Here is a 15,165-nt window from a genome sequence, read left to right on the forward strand (position 1 = left end):
ATTAAGCTGATTGCTTTATGAGGAAAGGCTAGACTTGTAGGCTCTGAATTAAGGACACAGAAGAAACAACTTAATTGCAACATACAGTTTAAAAATCGGGGGACAGACATTTAAAACAAATGAAACAACTTCTTCCATCCTCAGGTTTGAGTTGCTCAGAATTTCCTTCCTTAAAAACAGGGAATGTTTGCAGAATTGTTAAATACTTTAAAAGACAGAGGTAGATAGACTCTAGATTTCCAAGGGGATGAAGGATTATTGGAGACATGCAGAAATATAGAATTTAGGTTAGAATCCGATTAGTCATGATTTTACTGAATGGTGGAGTAGGCTTGAAGGCCAAATGGCCTACTCTTGTTCCTTGTTCAAATATTATATGCAGTTGCCCCAAAAACACTCATTGCAGGTTTTAACTTCTGATAACTAAAATTTTCCAGAGTCTGAGAAAAGATCTGTAGTCAGAGTGGAAATCTAACAATGTTTGTACTTGCAGCTATTGGCTGCTTCTATGGGAAGGAGTGAAGCCACTGAAACAGCTCTTGGAACCTCAAGAGCATGGGTTCCATATCATTACATTGGCAGCTCGCAGGTAAGCAATAGGGAGGGGACTATAAAATTGTAACTTTCACTGTTCTACACAAAAGTAATGAAAATAACAAAGAAACTGAACATATACAGGGGACCCTCGATTATCCGAACGTGATGGATGGGCACTATTTCATTCGAATAATCAGTTATTCGGTTAATTGATTAAATGCCTTTCCTCTGGGGCTCAGTTTTTAAAAAGTCTGCTCCCCGTTCAGGAGACTGCAGAGCCCGCGCCCAGAACTTATCCAACACCGCCCTGCGCCGTCCCGTCTCTCCCCCCCACCCAACACTGCCCCCACCCACTCCCTAACCCTGTACACACCCAACCCCTCTCCGGGGCAGCTGTACTGTACACCAAGACTGTTGTTGCTGCTGCTGCAGTTGCCTTTGGGGTATGTCTCCAAAAAGTGTACACACTCGTGCGCGCACGCACACACACAGCCATAGACCCTCACACAACATTTGGACAGGTTCCACCTTTGCCCTGTACAGGACAATGTAGGAGAGATTATCCAGGGAAGGGGGGGGGGGGGGGGGGTTAGGTAACACCTCTAGAATTCCAGGGAATGTGTGGGGAGAGAGAAGGGGGTGGGGAAAAAAAAAAAAGAGGGGAAGAGAAAAAAAAGAGGGAAGAGGGGTCATTTGGAGATAGTGCCTGTTTAATCACTAAACAAAAGACCCGATCTCTGTTGGAAACATGTCTTTGATGTAATGTTTCCATCGGGACCTCAAGACCTCCTTCAGATAATCGAAGTTCCTGTGTATAGTGAAAACTTTCAGGGGCTTCAAAAGACATTACAGATTATTATATAATCTCTCCTCGACCTCAACCATTGCTCACGGAGAAAAGTCACATCACCTGAGAAAATATTAGAATGTTTATTTTGAATTTCAGTGCAAGGGATAAGACAGACACTTGATACTCACAGAATCCACTAAATTTTCAGTTTTGTCAATTAACAACTCCAATTTTTCTCCTCTTTGTGCTACCAAATCTGTAAATTGAAAAAACCAACAGATCAAGTCATATCACAAAGTAAAATTTCATGACATCAGTTCATATTTCAGTTGAAATCTCAATTCAAATTTTTATTCCTGGTATATATTGCATCAGCTTACTGTAAACAGTAAAAATTAATTTTTACTATTGGTCTTTGACACCAACATTCCATAGCAGATTATTTAAAATAAGTCTACTGAAGGAGGCAGGACAGGAAGGTTGTGTGAAGTTGTAGAGAAATTTGAAGAGAAGTGCTTCAAAATTCAATGTGCTCCTTAATAGCAAAATCAAATAAGAGAGAACTTCACATGTAGCAACAATTACAGTTTTGAAAAATTGTGGTTCACAGTTTGGGCAGGAAGGAATAGAAATGGGAGCAAGCAACGAGGACTTAAGGAACGTACAGATGATAAAACATGCACAAGGGTTTCACTGGTAGATTACAGTTAAAAATCAAACAACAGGTTTATTTGGTAGTACAAGTTTGCAGAGCGCTGCTCCTTTGTCAGTAGTTGTTATAGGGGATTCTATAATTAGGGGGACAGATAGTATCCTTTGCAAGTCGGATCGGGAGTCTCACATGGTGTGTTACCTGCCAGGGTGCGGGACACCTCCAACCGACTTGAAAGGAGATTGGAGCAGAAGGGGGAGGATCCAGTTGTGGTGGTCCACGTTGGGACTAACAACATAGGCAAAGCTCGGGTGGAGGACCTGTTTGGGGATTATCAAGTACTAGGAAGGAAATTGAAGTACAGGTCCTAAAAGGGTGATAATCTCTGGATTACTGCCCACGCCACGTGCTAATTGGCATAGGGATAAGAAAGTTAGGGAAGTAAACAAGTGGCTAAAAGTTTGGTGTGGGAAAGAGGGATTCCACTTCATGGGGCATTGGCATCAATTTTGGAACCGGGGCGATCTGTACCGTTGGGACGGTCTCCACCTGAACCGGTCAAGTACCAATATTCTAGCGAAGAGGATAAATAGGGTGGTCAGTAGGACTTTAAGCTTCTGAGTTTTTTTTTTGGGGGGGGGGGGGGGGGAGAGAGGGGAGGGAAAGTGAAAGCGACAGGGAGTATGGAGTTAAATGGAAAGATAAGCAGCAGGATAGCATGTGTGCAGGCAGATTTAAACGAGGCAGATTGGGAATGCAGCAAAAAAAAAAAAGAGGATAACTTAAGACATCTTATGACTTCCAAAATCTCTAAATAAGGAAGTTAGCATTAAGGCACTTTACCTGAATGCTCGTAGCATTCGTAACAAAGCAGATGAACTAATGGCACAGATCGTGAATGATTATGATGTGGTAGGCACAGACGTGGTTGCAGGGGGGTCAGGATTGGCAGTTAAACATTCGAGGATTTTCAACTTATCGAAAAGACAGGGAGGTGGGCACAGGGGGCGGGGTTGCCTTGTTAGTTATGAACAAAATTAAATCTATGGCACTTAATGACATAGCGTGGATTTGTGCAGTCTGTGTGGGTGGAATTGAGGAACCACAGAAGGCAAAAAACCATAATGGGAGTTATGTACAGACCTCCTAACAGTCGTCAGGACCAGGGGCGCAACATGTACCAGGAAATAAAGGCATGTCAGAAAGGCAAGGTCACGGTGATCATGGGAGACTTCAATATGCAGGTGGACTGGGTAAATAATGTTGCCAGTGGATCCAAAGAAAGGGAATTCATGGAATGCTTACAGGATGGCTTTTTGGAACAGCTTGTCATGGAGCCCACAAGGGAGCAGGCTATTCTGGACCTAGTGCTATGTAATGAACCAGACTTTATAAAAAAATCTTAAAGTAAGGGAACACTTAGGAAGCAGCGATCATAATATGGTAGAGTTCAGTCTGCAGTTTGAAAGAGAGAAGGCAAAATCGGATGTAATGGTGTTACAGTTAAATAAAGGAAATTATGAGGGCATGAGAGGAACTGACGAAAATAGACTGGAAGTAGAGCCTAGCGGGGAAGACAGTAGAGCAAAAATGGCAGGAGTTTGTGGGTATAATAGAGGACACTGTACAGAGGTTCATCCCCAAGAAAAGAAAGATTATCCAGGGAGAGATTAGACAGCCATGGCTGACAAAGGAAGCCAGGAAATGTATTAAAGAAAACGAGAGATCCTATAAAGTAGCCAAGAGCACTGGGAAATCAGAAGATTGGGAAGTCTACAAAAACAGAGAAATAAGGAAGGAGAAGATCAAATATGAAGCTAGGCTAGCCAGTAATATTAGAAGTGATAGTAAAAGTTTCTTTCAATACATAAGAAACAAACGACAGGCAAAAGTAGACATTGGGCCACTTCAAACTGATGCTGGAAGCCTAGTGATGGGAGATAAGGAAATAGCTGGAGAAGTTAGTAAGTACTTTGTGTCAGTCTTCAGTGGAAGACATGAGTAATATCCCAACAATTAAAGGGAGTCAGGGGGCTGAGTTGAGTATGGTAGCCATTACAAAAGAGAAAGTGCTAGAAAAGCTAAAAGGTCTTAAAATTGATAAATCTCCTGGCCCCGATGGGCTACATCCTAGAGTTCCGAGGGAGGTAGTTGAGGAAATAGCGGAGGCGTTGGTTGAGATCTTTCAAAAGTCACTGGAGTCAGAGAAAGTCCCGGATGATTGGAAGATCGCTGTTGTAACCCCCTTGTTCAAGAAAGGATCAAGGCAAAAGATGGAAAATTATAGGCCAATTAGCCTAACCTCAGTTGGTAAAATTCTAGAATCCATCATTCAGGATGATGTTTCTAAATTCTTGGAAGAGCAGGGTCAGATTAGAACAAGTCAACATGGATTTAGTAAGGGGAGGTTGTGCCTGACAAACCTGTTGGAATTCTTTGAAGAGGTGACAAGTAGGTTAGACCAGGGAAACCCAGTGGATGTGGTCGATCAAGACTTCCAAAAGGCCTTTGATAAGGTGTCACATGGGAGGCTGCTGAGCAAAATGAGGGCCCATGGTGTTCGAGGTGAGCTACTGGTATGGATTGAGGATTGGCTGTCTGACAGAAGGCAGAGAATTGGGATAAAAGGGTTCTTTTTCGGAATGGCAGCCGATGACAAGTGGTGCCCCGCAGTATTCAGTGTTGGGGCCGTAGCTGTTCACGTTATATATTAGTGATCTGGATGAAGGGACTGGGGGCATTCTAGCGAAGTTTGCCAATGATACGAAGTTAGGTGGACAGGCAGGTAGCACTGAGGAAGTGGGGAGGCTGCAGAAGGATCTAGACAGTTTGGAAGAGTGGTCCAGGAAATGGCTGATGGAATTCAATGTGAGCAAATGTGAGGTCTTGCACTTTGGAAAAAAGAATACAAGCATGGACTACTTTCTAAATTGTGAGAAAATTCATAAAGCAAAAATACAAAGGGTTCTGACAGTGCTAGTCGAGGATTCTCGAAAAGGTAAACATGCAGGTTGAGTTAGTGATTAGGAAAGCGAATGCAATGTTGTCATTTATCTCAAGAGGGTTGGAATATAAAAGCACCGTTGTGCTATTGAGACTTTATAAAGCTCTGGTTAGGCCTCATTTGGAGTACTGTGTCCAGTTTTGTTCCCCACACCTCAGGAAGGACATACTGGCACTGGAGCGTGTCCAGCGGAGATTCACAATGATGATCCCTGGAATGGTAGGTCTAACATATGAGGAACGGCTGAGGATCCTGGGATTGTATTCATTGGAGTTTAGAAGATTAAGGGGAGATCTAATAGAAACTTACAAGATAATACATGGCTTGGAAAGGGTGGACGCTAGGAAATGGTTTCCTTTAGGCGAGGAGACTAGGACCTGTGGATACAGCCTTAGAATTAGAGGGGGTAAATTCAGAACAGAAATGCGGAGACATTTCTTCAGCCTGTGGAATTCATTGCCGCAGAGAGTAGTGGAGGCCGGGACGCTAAATATCTTCAAGGCAGAGATTGATAAAGTCTTGACGTCACAAGGAATTAAGGGCTACAGGGAGAATGCGGGTAAGTGGAGTTGAAATGCCCATCAGCCATGATTGAATGGCGGAGTGGACTCGATGGGCCGAATGGCCTTACTTCCACTCCTATGTCTTATGGATTTATGGTAACTACAGGTAAACATCAAATAAACCCGCTGGACTATACGGGTTGTGTAATTTTAACTTTGTCCACACCACTCCAACAAATGCACCTCCACATCACTGTTAGGTTAGACAGTGGAAGTGGATAAAACTTTCAGAGATTCAAGTAATTGGCCTTGGGGATGGATGAGGGGTTGGATTTGAAACACCCACCTGTTTAAAAAGAATGAATACCAGTGGGAACTGACAAAGACCACAAGCCCTGAAAGTACCTATCCCTGAATACAGGAGGGAAGAGAGTGTTGAGAGAGATGCTGGCAGAGTTCAAATATGAAAATGGAATGTTGTTTAGCTCTATGGAGTTGGACAACATAGGAAGGGTGGAGGAGGAAGTAATGATGGTCCAGATTATTAAGGGCTGTGGAAATGCAGGAGGGAAAATACGTAAAGGGAAACTTTGATGCTCTGGAAAACAGGACAGAAATTGGCATGTAGAGATTGGACGAGAATTTGGGAGAGACACAATAGTTAGTTGATGACAACACGAGCGCCTTAGTGATAGAAGCATTTAGAGACAACATACGAATTGGACTGCACAGACATGGAAGAGGTTTGTGACATCTCTGTACATCTTCGTTTCAAAACAGAATATTATTCAGAAATTAAATTAAAACAAAAAAGTTTAGTGGAGAAATTAGATTGGAGAAAGGACAACAAAATAGAAGGGAAATTGCAAAGTGATGGAAGAATTATAGTTAGGAAAGGAAGACTAGGCAGAGGAACAAAATATAAATAGCAATGACTGGGCGGCACGGTGGCACAGTGGTTAGCACTGCTGCCTCATAGCGCCAGAGACCCAGGTTCAATTCCCGCCTCAGGCGACTGACTGTGTGGAGTTTGCATGTTCTCCCCGTGTCTGCGTGGGTTTCCTCCGCGTGCTCCGGTTTCCTCCCACAGTCCAAAGATGTGCAGGTCAGGTGAATTGGCCATGCTAAATTACCCGTAGTGTTAGGTAAGGGGTAAATGTAGGAGTATGGGTGGGTTGCGCTTCGGCGGGGCAGTGTGGACTTGTTGGGCCGAAGGGCCTGTTTCCACACTGTAATGTAATCTAATCTAATCTATACGAGACTGCTCTGTATTGGACAAAGAAGCAAAAAGTGAAGTAGCAGAAACACATTTATTGTCTCATGCCAAAAATGAGCTATATATAGTTCAGAATGATCCTGAAAGGGTAGGTCAGAGGCCTAATACTTAAAGCTGGAGACAACTCTAGCTATGAATAATTGTGCGTGAAGTTGAGGATTATTACACAAATAGAAATTGAGATAATCTGGTGATGAGGGAAAGGCATAGAGACAACAATTATGAGTAGCAAAGTATTGAGTTGATAATCAAATTATAAAAGATTGATCTAATGTTCTCCAAACTGTAACTTTTATTTTCCCTCTCAAAATCGTCCCATTTATGACCGATGTCAACCTCTTGATCAGGCTGCCTCATGAGAGGATGAAAAAGGGCATTCACAATGTTTTCATTGAGGCAGATTGGGGTTTGGGGATAGCAAGAGAAGAGTGCAGGGAAGGACACTAGATAAAAAGTCGGAGAATGGAGCTGAAAATGTGTTGCTGGAAAAGCGCAGGTCAGGCAGCATCCAAGGAACAGGAGAATCGACGTTTCGGGCATAAGCCTTTCTTCAGGAATGAGGAAAGTGTGTCCAGCAGGCTAAGATAAAAGGTAGGGAGGAGGGACTTGGGGGCAGAGGAGATGACCTGGGGTGTCAGAGGAGGCAGACTCTAATTGAGAACAAAGATCGTAAGTCAGACAGGTCTACAGCACAGAAAACAAGACAAAGAAATGAGCAAGTTTTACAGTAGTTCCTCTTTCATAGTTACTCAAGTTTCCCTGAACTAATCCTATTATGATCATCCACAGAAGTCATGAGCCATGTGAGAGTACCACACAAAAGGATAATAGACTGAAGGTCAGGAGTCTTTAAAGGGTATTTTCAAATTGCTCACAATAATACACACAATAGTGACAACTTGGGTCACAGATGTTAAATTCAAATATACAATATTTTGCACAAATCACTTATTCCTGCAATCCTAAAACATCCACAGCATCCTACTGCCCAGTTTAGGACAACACAAAGAATAAAAGTATCGAGAATTAAACTTAAAGCAAAACATTGCAGATGTTGTAGATCTGAAAAAACAAAAAACAATGTTGCTTCCAGCAATGTCAGGATGCATCTGGAGGGTTAAAATTTCAAGTTTAACAGATGAAAGGTCATTGGATTTTGACCTGTTTCTTTCTGCAGAGGTATTGCCTGACCTGCTAAGTGCTCCCGTCGTTTGTATTTTATTTAACTAAATCCAAAACACATTGGTGTGAATAGGAAAAGATCTGTAATGCCTTTGATTTAACAGATTCACAATGCTGGAATCATACAATAGTACAAAAACATGAGAAACTTATATATGCAAACAAATTTACTTAACTAATGTTGTATTATAGATCAATATTTTTCAGGGGATAAACTCACCAAACCACAAATTATATAGGTCCCTCGGAGAGGTGGTACTGGTGTATATCAATATGCAGTTATCACAAATCTTAGCAGCTAGGTTAAAACCAGTAAGGCTGACAGAACTGTGTTGAACTAGATTTTTATATTGCCATTTTTATACATACCAATATTTCTGACCATGATTCCTTTCAACTCATCAACCTGCGCTTGAGTCTCCAAAACACGATCAGATTTCTTGTTTTCTGACAAATGTTTCTGAAATCATGTGAAAAGTTCAATATTCTCTATTTAGAAGAAAGGTCAGATACACATGACATCCATGCAGATCTTCGTTCAAACTACTTATTTAGAGATCCACTTGCATGAAAAGCAATACTGAAATGACTGCCAACCTAGAATTTCCTTTTCTCACTCGTTCCCTATGCTCAAGAAAGTTTCTTATTCTTACACATTTATTTGGGATTAAGATGTATGAATTTATACAAAATGCTGGATTCCAAAAAGGTGGTCAGCAATATCAAGTGGTCACAACATTAAAAAAGGATCTTTCAAACCTATATTCAGTCATTTTACTAGAATTAATGATTTTGTTGAGGTAATAGTGAACAAACTATCAGATCAATTAGGAAATTCACAACTTCTGAGTTATAGTGTCTTCAACTGAGACCATTTGCTGGAACAAACCAATCTGAAAGAGAGACCACAAGAGTCAATAATCTGTTATTGTGCAGGTCTATGAGAAACTAAATTGGACAGCATGCATTTGAAATCAAGCACTTTTGCCCAAACAGTTAATACCAACCTTTTCCTTTCAATGCTTCCTTGTTTATATCCTACTTCACAAAGTAGGAATCTTCCCTAATTTGACACCCTTTTAAGATGAACACACAAGACGCTTTTACAAAAATATCTGATAAAAAATGCCATGTAAAGCAATGACAAGGTATTGCATTTTAAGTAAAGGCAGGACAAACTGTAATTCTCTTTACAGTTTCTCCTGAATACACACACATGTGCAGTTATACTATGCTATTTGGTCTCCAGGCAGACCAATGCACCTTAAGTCCAAACAACGAGTCTAGCAACAATATTTAATTGTGTGGAACACCTGCCAATCATGACCTTCTAATCTATAGAGTGCCCTGTACATAGGGTGTTAGTGGTATCAATGAATAGCTCTCAAGAACTTTGGAACCTTGACCATTATTTCCCTTTTCAGCTGCCTTAGCTGGAATCAGCGAAACTTAAGCAAAATGGAACTTGGAACCTTTTGGTTAATATAGCCAAGTGCTGTACTGAATGTTGACTTTAAAACACCATTCTTAGACAAGATGATATCAAACTTCAAATCAGAGATTTAACTACTAGCTTCTCAATGTATTTATTCTGTTGAGGGGCAGGTAAGGAGATAAAGACTTATAGAATGTTGTATTTTTGTACTAAACTGCAAATACGTTACTTATTAAAACTTGTGGAATAGTGGAGAGAGATACTGACTGAACTGAAACAAAGCAAAAAAATTTCCATTTGTCAGGAGTGAGACAAAGTTGCACAGGACTGAATGCAAAAAAAAGGTTAAAAACACACCAAAACAAAATGAACAGCCTCTCTACTTTGAGTTCTTTGGGCATTAGTTAAAACAAAATTATCTAGCCTTTCAATCACAGTTGTTTCTCACCTGAAACAACAATCTCCTTGGTTGCTAATGCATCATTTACAGTTAAGAGATTGCACTCACCATTTGTGCAGCTAACACACTGGAGAATTCGCTGTTCATTGCATAAGGCAAGGCTGTTTGTGCCCTTGATCCATATGTAGTTTGAAATCTTTTCTTTATTTCATTTAGAAAAGTAAATGCTCTTGATCGCTCAAAATCCTGAAATGTTAAATGGAATAACGGTCATCTCAAATCATAGAAATTCATTTAAGTTTCAAAGGACCAACATATGCAAATTGGTAAAAATAATAGTCAACAAGTTCCTTCCTTGGGAGCAACTGAAGGTCAGCCCATTCTTTCTCTTTACATTACTATTACAATCAATCAGTCAGCAGACTTGAAATACCTAGAGACTGAAATCTAGGTGATCTGGATTAGAGTGCATTCTTACATCACAAGGAAAGTTGTCAAAGCAGTTTAAAAAATCTGTTCATTAAAAAGCATAAATTCACTGTGCAAAAAGCACATAACTGGCTCTAAATCTCCAAATCATATTTAGCTGCATGTTAATCCCCCAAAGGTTACTCGTTTAGATTTCATACTTACATCATCTGTGATACACAAGTATATTATCCTCTCTTGGCAAATATAATGGAATAAGTAACTGAAAAAGTGAAGAGAAATTGGTTAATATGCAAAAGCTGGATAAGTCGAATAGTTTGTTATTAATTATCAGCATGTTTTGTCACTAGTCACTTGCAGTGGACATGGGAAATTAAAATATTTTTCTGCATCTCTCTGGCTACTTTGAGTATTAGTTAACATGTGTAAAACAGCAATTATTTTTAAACTCACATAAAATGTGGGGGTCATTGGTTGGTTCAACGCTAATTACTCTTCAGATGACGTTGAGCTGTTTTCCTGAATGTCTGCAGCCTAAATGGTGTAGGTACACCCACTGTTGTTGGGAAGGGAGCTGCAGGATTTTGACCCAGTGTCAGAAAGAATGGCAAAATAGTTACAAACCCAGATGACGTGACCTGGAGCAGAATCTGCAGTCAGTGGTGTCCCCACGCATCTGCTGTCTTTGTCTGTCAAGTTGGTAGAAGTCACTAAAGGAGCCTTGGTGAGTTGTTGCAGTGTAAACTATAGATAGCACATATTGCTGCCACTATGCAGTGATGGAAGGAATGAAAATTGAATGTGTTAGATAGGATGCCAAACAAGTGGGCTACTTTGTACTTGGTGTCAAGATTCAAGTATTGGAGTTGCACTTGCCCAGGCAACTGGAGTGCATTTCTTCGCATTCCTGATGTCCCTCGTAGATGATGGATACACTTTGGAAAGGAGATGAATTACTTGTTCCTAGCATTTTACCTGCTCTTGTAGCCAGAGTATTTAGATGGCTCATCCAGTTCAGCTTTTGATAAATGGCAGCCCCAAGGATATTGATAGGGAATTCAACAATGACATAAGTTTCTATCGACATGAAATATCATTCATAAAACTCTCAGCAGTATTTGCAAAGTATGTCAGCACATCAAATAAATTGAAAAATTTAGGTGGGAAACAGAACATGCACAAAAGATAAGTTCAAAAATGTTGAAAGTAGAAAGGTCAATACACAACAGTATATTGACAATATGAAATCGTGATGGAGGAGGAGTCAGGAAACAAACACTACCTCAGATTCAAACAGGGTAAATACACTTGGACATGTGACTGAAACATATACAAATGGCTTGACAGAGGGAGAGATTTTCAATAGGTGCACCAGTTGAGCCACTGAAGGTGATGGAGTATTTAATTAGCTTGTCAAATTTAATGCAGAAGACTGCAAATACTGAATTGCAGTAAATGAAGTTTATACTAAGTTGCATAGTTAACAAGGATACTATTTGAAATGTTGATCAGGTGATGCACGGTATAAGCAGAGTGAGAATAAAGCAGATAGTGCGTTAAACATGAAGGCTGTGACCTTGATTACATACCAGATATAGGTTGAGGAGTATGACACTAGTTATAAAACACTACAGGTACAAAATGCAAAGTTCTCAGAAAAACACAAATCAACATTAACATAAGCAGTCTTGCTCAAATCTATCCAGGTTCAATTTACTGAATCCAAACACTGTTACAGATTAGCACTATTATAACTATTGATTTTTAATCTCACCTTCAAGATTAGAAAACCCAAGATGTTTTAAAGCAAAATTTATAGAAGCTTAAATGTGGTTTAGCAATGCAGTGCCATGCATCATCTCTCTAGTCTTGATTTGGCCCTTCAAGTCTGCTCCACTATTTAGTATGATCATGCCTAATCTTTTACATTTCTGCCATATGCCTACCTTCTCTCATACCCCTTGATCCCTTTTATTTTAGAAAAATACAAAGTTAAAATTCAGCTCTGAAAGTATGGATAGCATTTGGTAGGAGAGATGTCCAAGGTGAAACTAATTTGGGTTCATGACAAATGCAGTTAAATTCAGCAACATGGCAGCCATAGATAAGCTGAAATTGGAAAATGGAAAAATGTAATTAGCACTACAATGACAATTTTCTAACTTTTAGAAAAACTGATGCAAGTGTTAAAACAAGTTTACTTTGCATCAGAAATAACCTGATTAGTTGACCCTGAAACAAAAAGTGGTCGGCCATTCAGCACAAAGCTGCCCCACCATTCTAGGTCATTGATCAAGTGACATTTTTGGTTCTTCAACCCACACAATGATTGAGCTTCCATAATCCTCTAGAGAGGATTCGAAAGACTCAGGCCTTTCCAGTGAAGATTTTTTTTGTTTATCACAGTCTTAAAATGGCCTGCTCTTTAACCAGTGATTTGGTGCCTGGGATAAGGTCACAACCAGGGAAGTGCCTATTTATATTGTCACACAGCATGAATTTTGCAAGTTGCAATAAAGATCACTACTTCCATTTCCAAACTTTACAGAATACAGACCCAGTTTCCTCAGTCTCTCATGACAATCCTGCCATCTCATTAATCTAGTGATCTTTCTTAAATGGGTAAGTGTTCAAATAGCACACTTTGTCTTTGTGGTATTAAGTCATTCTATTAACTCAATATTTTCCAAATAGTAAGACAAAAACAAGCTCAATCTCTAACCATAAAATGAGGGGAAAAAACTAGTTTGGGTCACACTGGTGTTAAATTACAGGAATAAGGATTTCCTCGTGAACATTTTGTTCTACAGAATGTCCAACACATACAAGTAGGAATGATTCACTACCAGAATAACCCTTCCACATATGCATGACATTGCTAAAGGAAATGAAGCTTCTGCTTTTATTTTAATTCAAACAAAATATGCTGGAAACATCTCCGTGTGAAAGCAGCATTGCAATACAATTCTCAGATCCAAGACTTTGGTGCTTACTTTCCATGGGAATAAGTCAGTTTATTATTTTCTGATGGTATTTTTGATAGTATCTGTTCAGTCACTTCCAAAAAATTCCCTCCACACCAGGCATTCTTTGCAAGGATGGTAGTGCCTCTTGCAACTACTGCAAACAAGATAGCCATGGCTCCTCTGCTATAAGATATAAAACAAATATACATCACAATTTACAAATTACTATTTCGACAGAATAAATACTCCCACTATCAACAATTTTTTTATATACTCAAAGTACAGAGGTAATAATGAAATACACAGTTTGGGAAAAGCAGGATCGAGAGTCAGAATTTAAGGATCAAGACAGCCAGACAAGAAAGTTTTAAAATCACTTCACTTTGCCCTTCACTGGTAGAACAAGTGCTTTACTTCAAATCAATTTTAACATTGGCCTGGAAATAGGATTGAAATAAATGTTCACCTTACTTCACAGAATCATGCAGTACAGAAAAGGCCCTTTGGCCCATGAAGTTTTTACAACCAGAAAGACACTACACTCGTCCACTTTCCTACACTAGGCCCATAGCCTTTAATATTATGGGACTTCAAGGCATTCATCCAAGTATTTTTTCCCCCAAAGTTGAGGCTTCCCACCTCAACTGCCCTTCCAAATAGTGTATTCAAGATGGGAGAAAAAAAAAATCTTTTCCTCAAATCCCCCCAATCCTCCTGCTTTTCACCTTAAAGATTCTGCCTCCTGTTGACCCTGAAGGGGAACAATCCATTCTCCTCCATCTTACACATTTCAACCTTCTCTGCTCCAAAAAAGGAAAAAAAAGAGACTTGAGTTTATCTAACCCCTCTTCATTGAGAAAAACTCCATCCCAGTGGATCACCATTGAACACCTAATAGTGCAATTACACCCTTCCATAACATGGTGAACAGCTGTGGCCTAACCAAAGTTAGGTACAGCACCAACCAACCACCCTGTTTTTAGAACCTATGCCACGACCACAAAAAAGTGAAGGAACATGTATGCATTGTTAACTACCCTAGTAATCTGCCTTGTCACCTTCAGGACAAATACCCCAAAGTTTCTCAAAAAACTGATGAGATTGCACCAAAATCTGAACATATAACCCGAGAGAAAGATAACCATCTAACGCAGTATTACAGATCCTGGTTACGCTGTCCAACCACAGACTGCAACGTTCCGTACATAAAATTATACATTCAGGATAAAGAAAGAAGAGGTAAACCGTCATTATACAAACAGGGACAACTACACAAAATTTTCTCTCGACTTTTCCCAACAATGTCATTACGCTGATGTAACACACTTCCACTAAAACTATATTATACAAAAGTCAGTGGAACAATCACATTTTTATACCACACACTTATCTAAACACTCTTTGCAAAACGTCGCAAATTTCAAGAATCTCAAACAGATCCTGCAACTGACTTCCAGTTGCCTTCGCCGACGACCATTCACATTTCGTAGCGTTAGATAGCCGAGAGCAGGGTCTTAACAACAAATGGAAGAAACGATGCGATCCGGAACAACCCACAGTTGAAGTTCTCCACCTGCAACTCGTCAAAACACCAGCAACACCTGAGCCTTTTCCCTAAATAAACATTCCTCAAACTGGAAGTTCCACACCACAATGTTACACGTCTTCACCGTTAAAAACAAACAGTATCAGCACATCCCATGCTAACTTGACTAAAGTCCAAACGAGTGTCAATTAACCAAAACCTATCCCATACCCTTCCCTGAGCAGCAGCCTCCTCCTCTCCAGGGCCTGATTATCCTCAAGCTTCTCCCTTTCCACACACACACACTTCCGGTCAGGTGAGCCCTTTTCACGGTGCACCCGCAGGTCGGCGCAACAGCCCCGACTTCACACACACACACACACGACGCACGCGCAGTGAGCCAGGCTTGATTTGTGGGAAATGTCGTTCACACCGTGAAAATCTTGGTCAGTCATCGGCGCGTGTG

The 15,165-nt window shown here is 40.3% G+C and overlaps 1 protein-coding gene across 4 annotated transcripts in view; it reads right to left on the bottom strand.

Moving 5' to 3' along the window:
* The window catches only part of vamp7 (vesicle associated membrane protein 7), a 28,969-nt gene extending 13,907 nt beyond the window's left edge, over positions 1 to 15,062 (bottom strand). The window contains exons 1-6 of one of the 4 annotated variants that reach the window (XM_043704617.2): positions 14,626 to 14,845; positions 13,202 to 13,357; positions 10,413 to 10,470; positions 9,888 to 10,025; positions 8,314 to 8,404; positions 1,516 to 1,583 (exon numbers count right to left, since the gene is read on the bottom strand). In XM_043704617.2, the coding sequence (XP_043560552.2) occupies positions 1,516 to 1,583; positions 8,314 to 8,404; positions 9,888 to 10,025; positions 10,413 to 10,470; positions 13,202 to 13,357; positions 14,626 to 14,651 (537 nt within the window). In that variant the 5' untranslated portion in view covers positions 14,652 to 14,845. Of the gene's footprint in view, positions 1 to 1,515; positions 1,584 to 8,313; positions 8,405 to 9,887; positions 10,026 to 10,412; positions 10,471 to 13,201; positions 13,358 to 14,560; positions 14,846 to 14,930 lie in introns of those variants that run through there. The other 3 variants (XM_043704614.2, XM_043704613.2, XM_087992084.1) reach the window with 3 other exon arrangements.
* Positions 15,063 to 15,165: the final 103 nt, after the last annotated feature.

Source organism: Chiloscyllium plagiosum, unplaced genomic scaffold (genome assembly GCF_037043375.1).
Source record: "Chiloscyllium plagiosum isolate Xiang-an unplaced genomic scaffold, Cpla_swu_hap1 HiC_scaffold_11, whole genome shotgun sequence".
NCBI lineage: Eukaryota > Metazoa > Chordata > Chondrichthyes > Orectolobiformes > Hemiscylliidae > Chiloscyllium > Chiloscyllium plagiosum.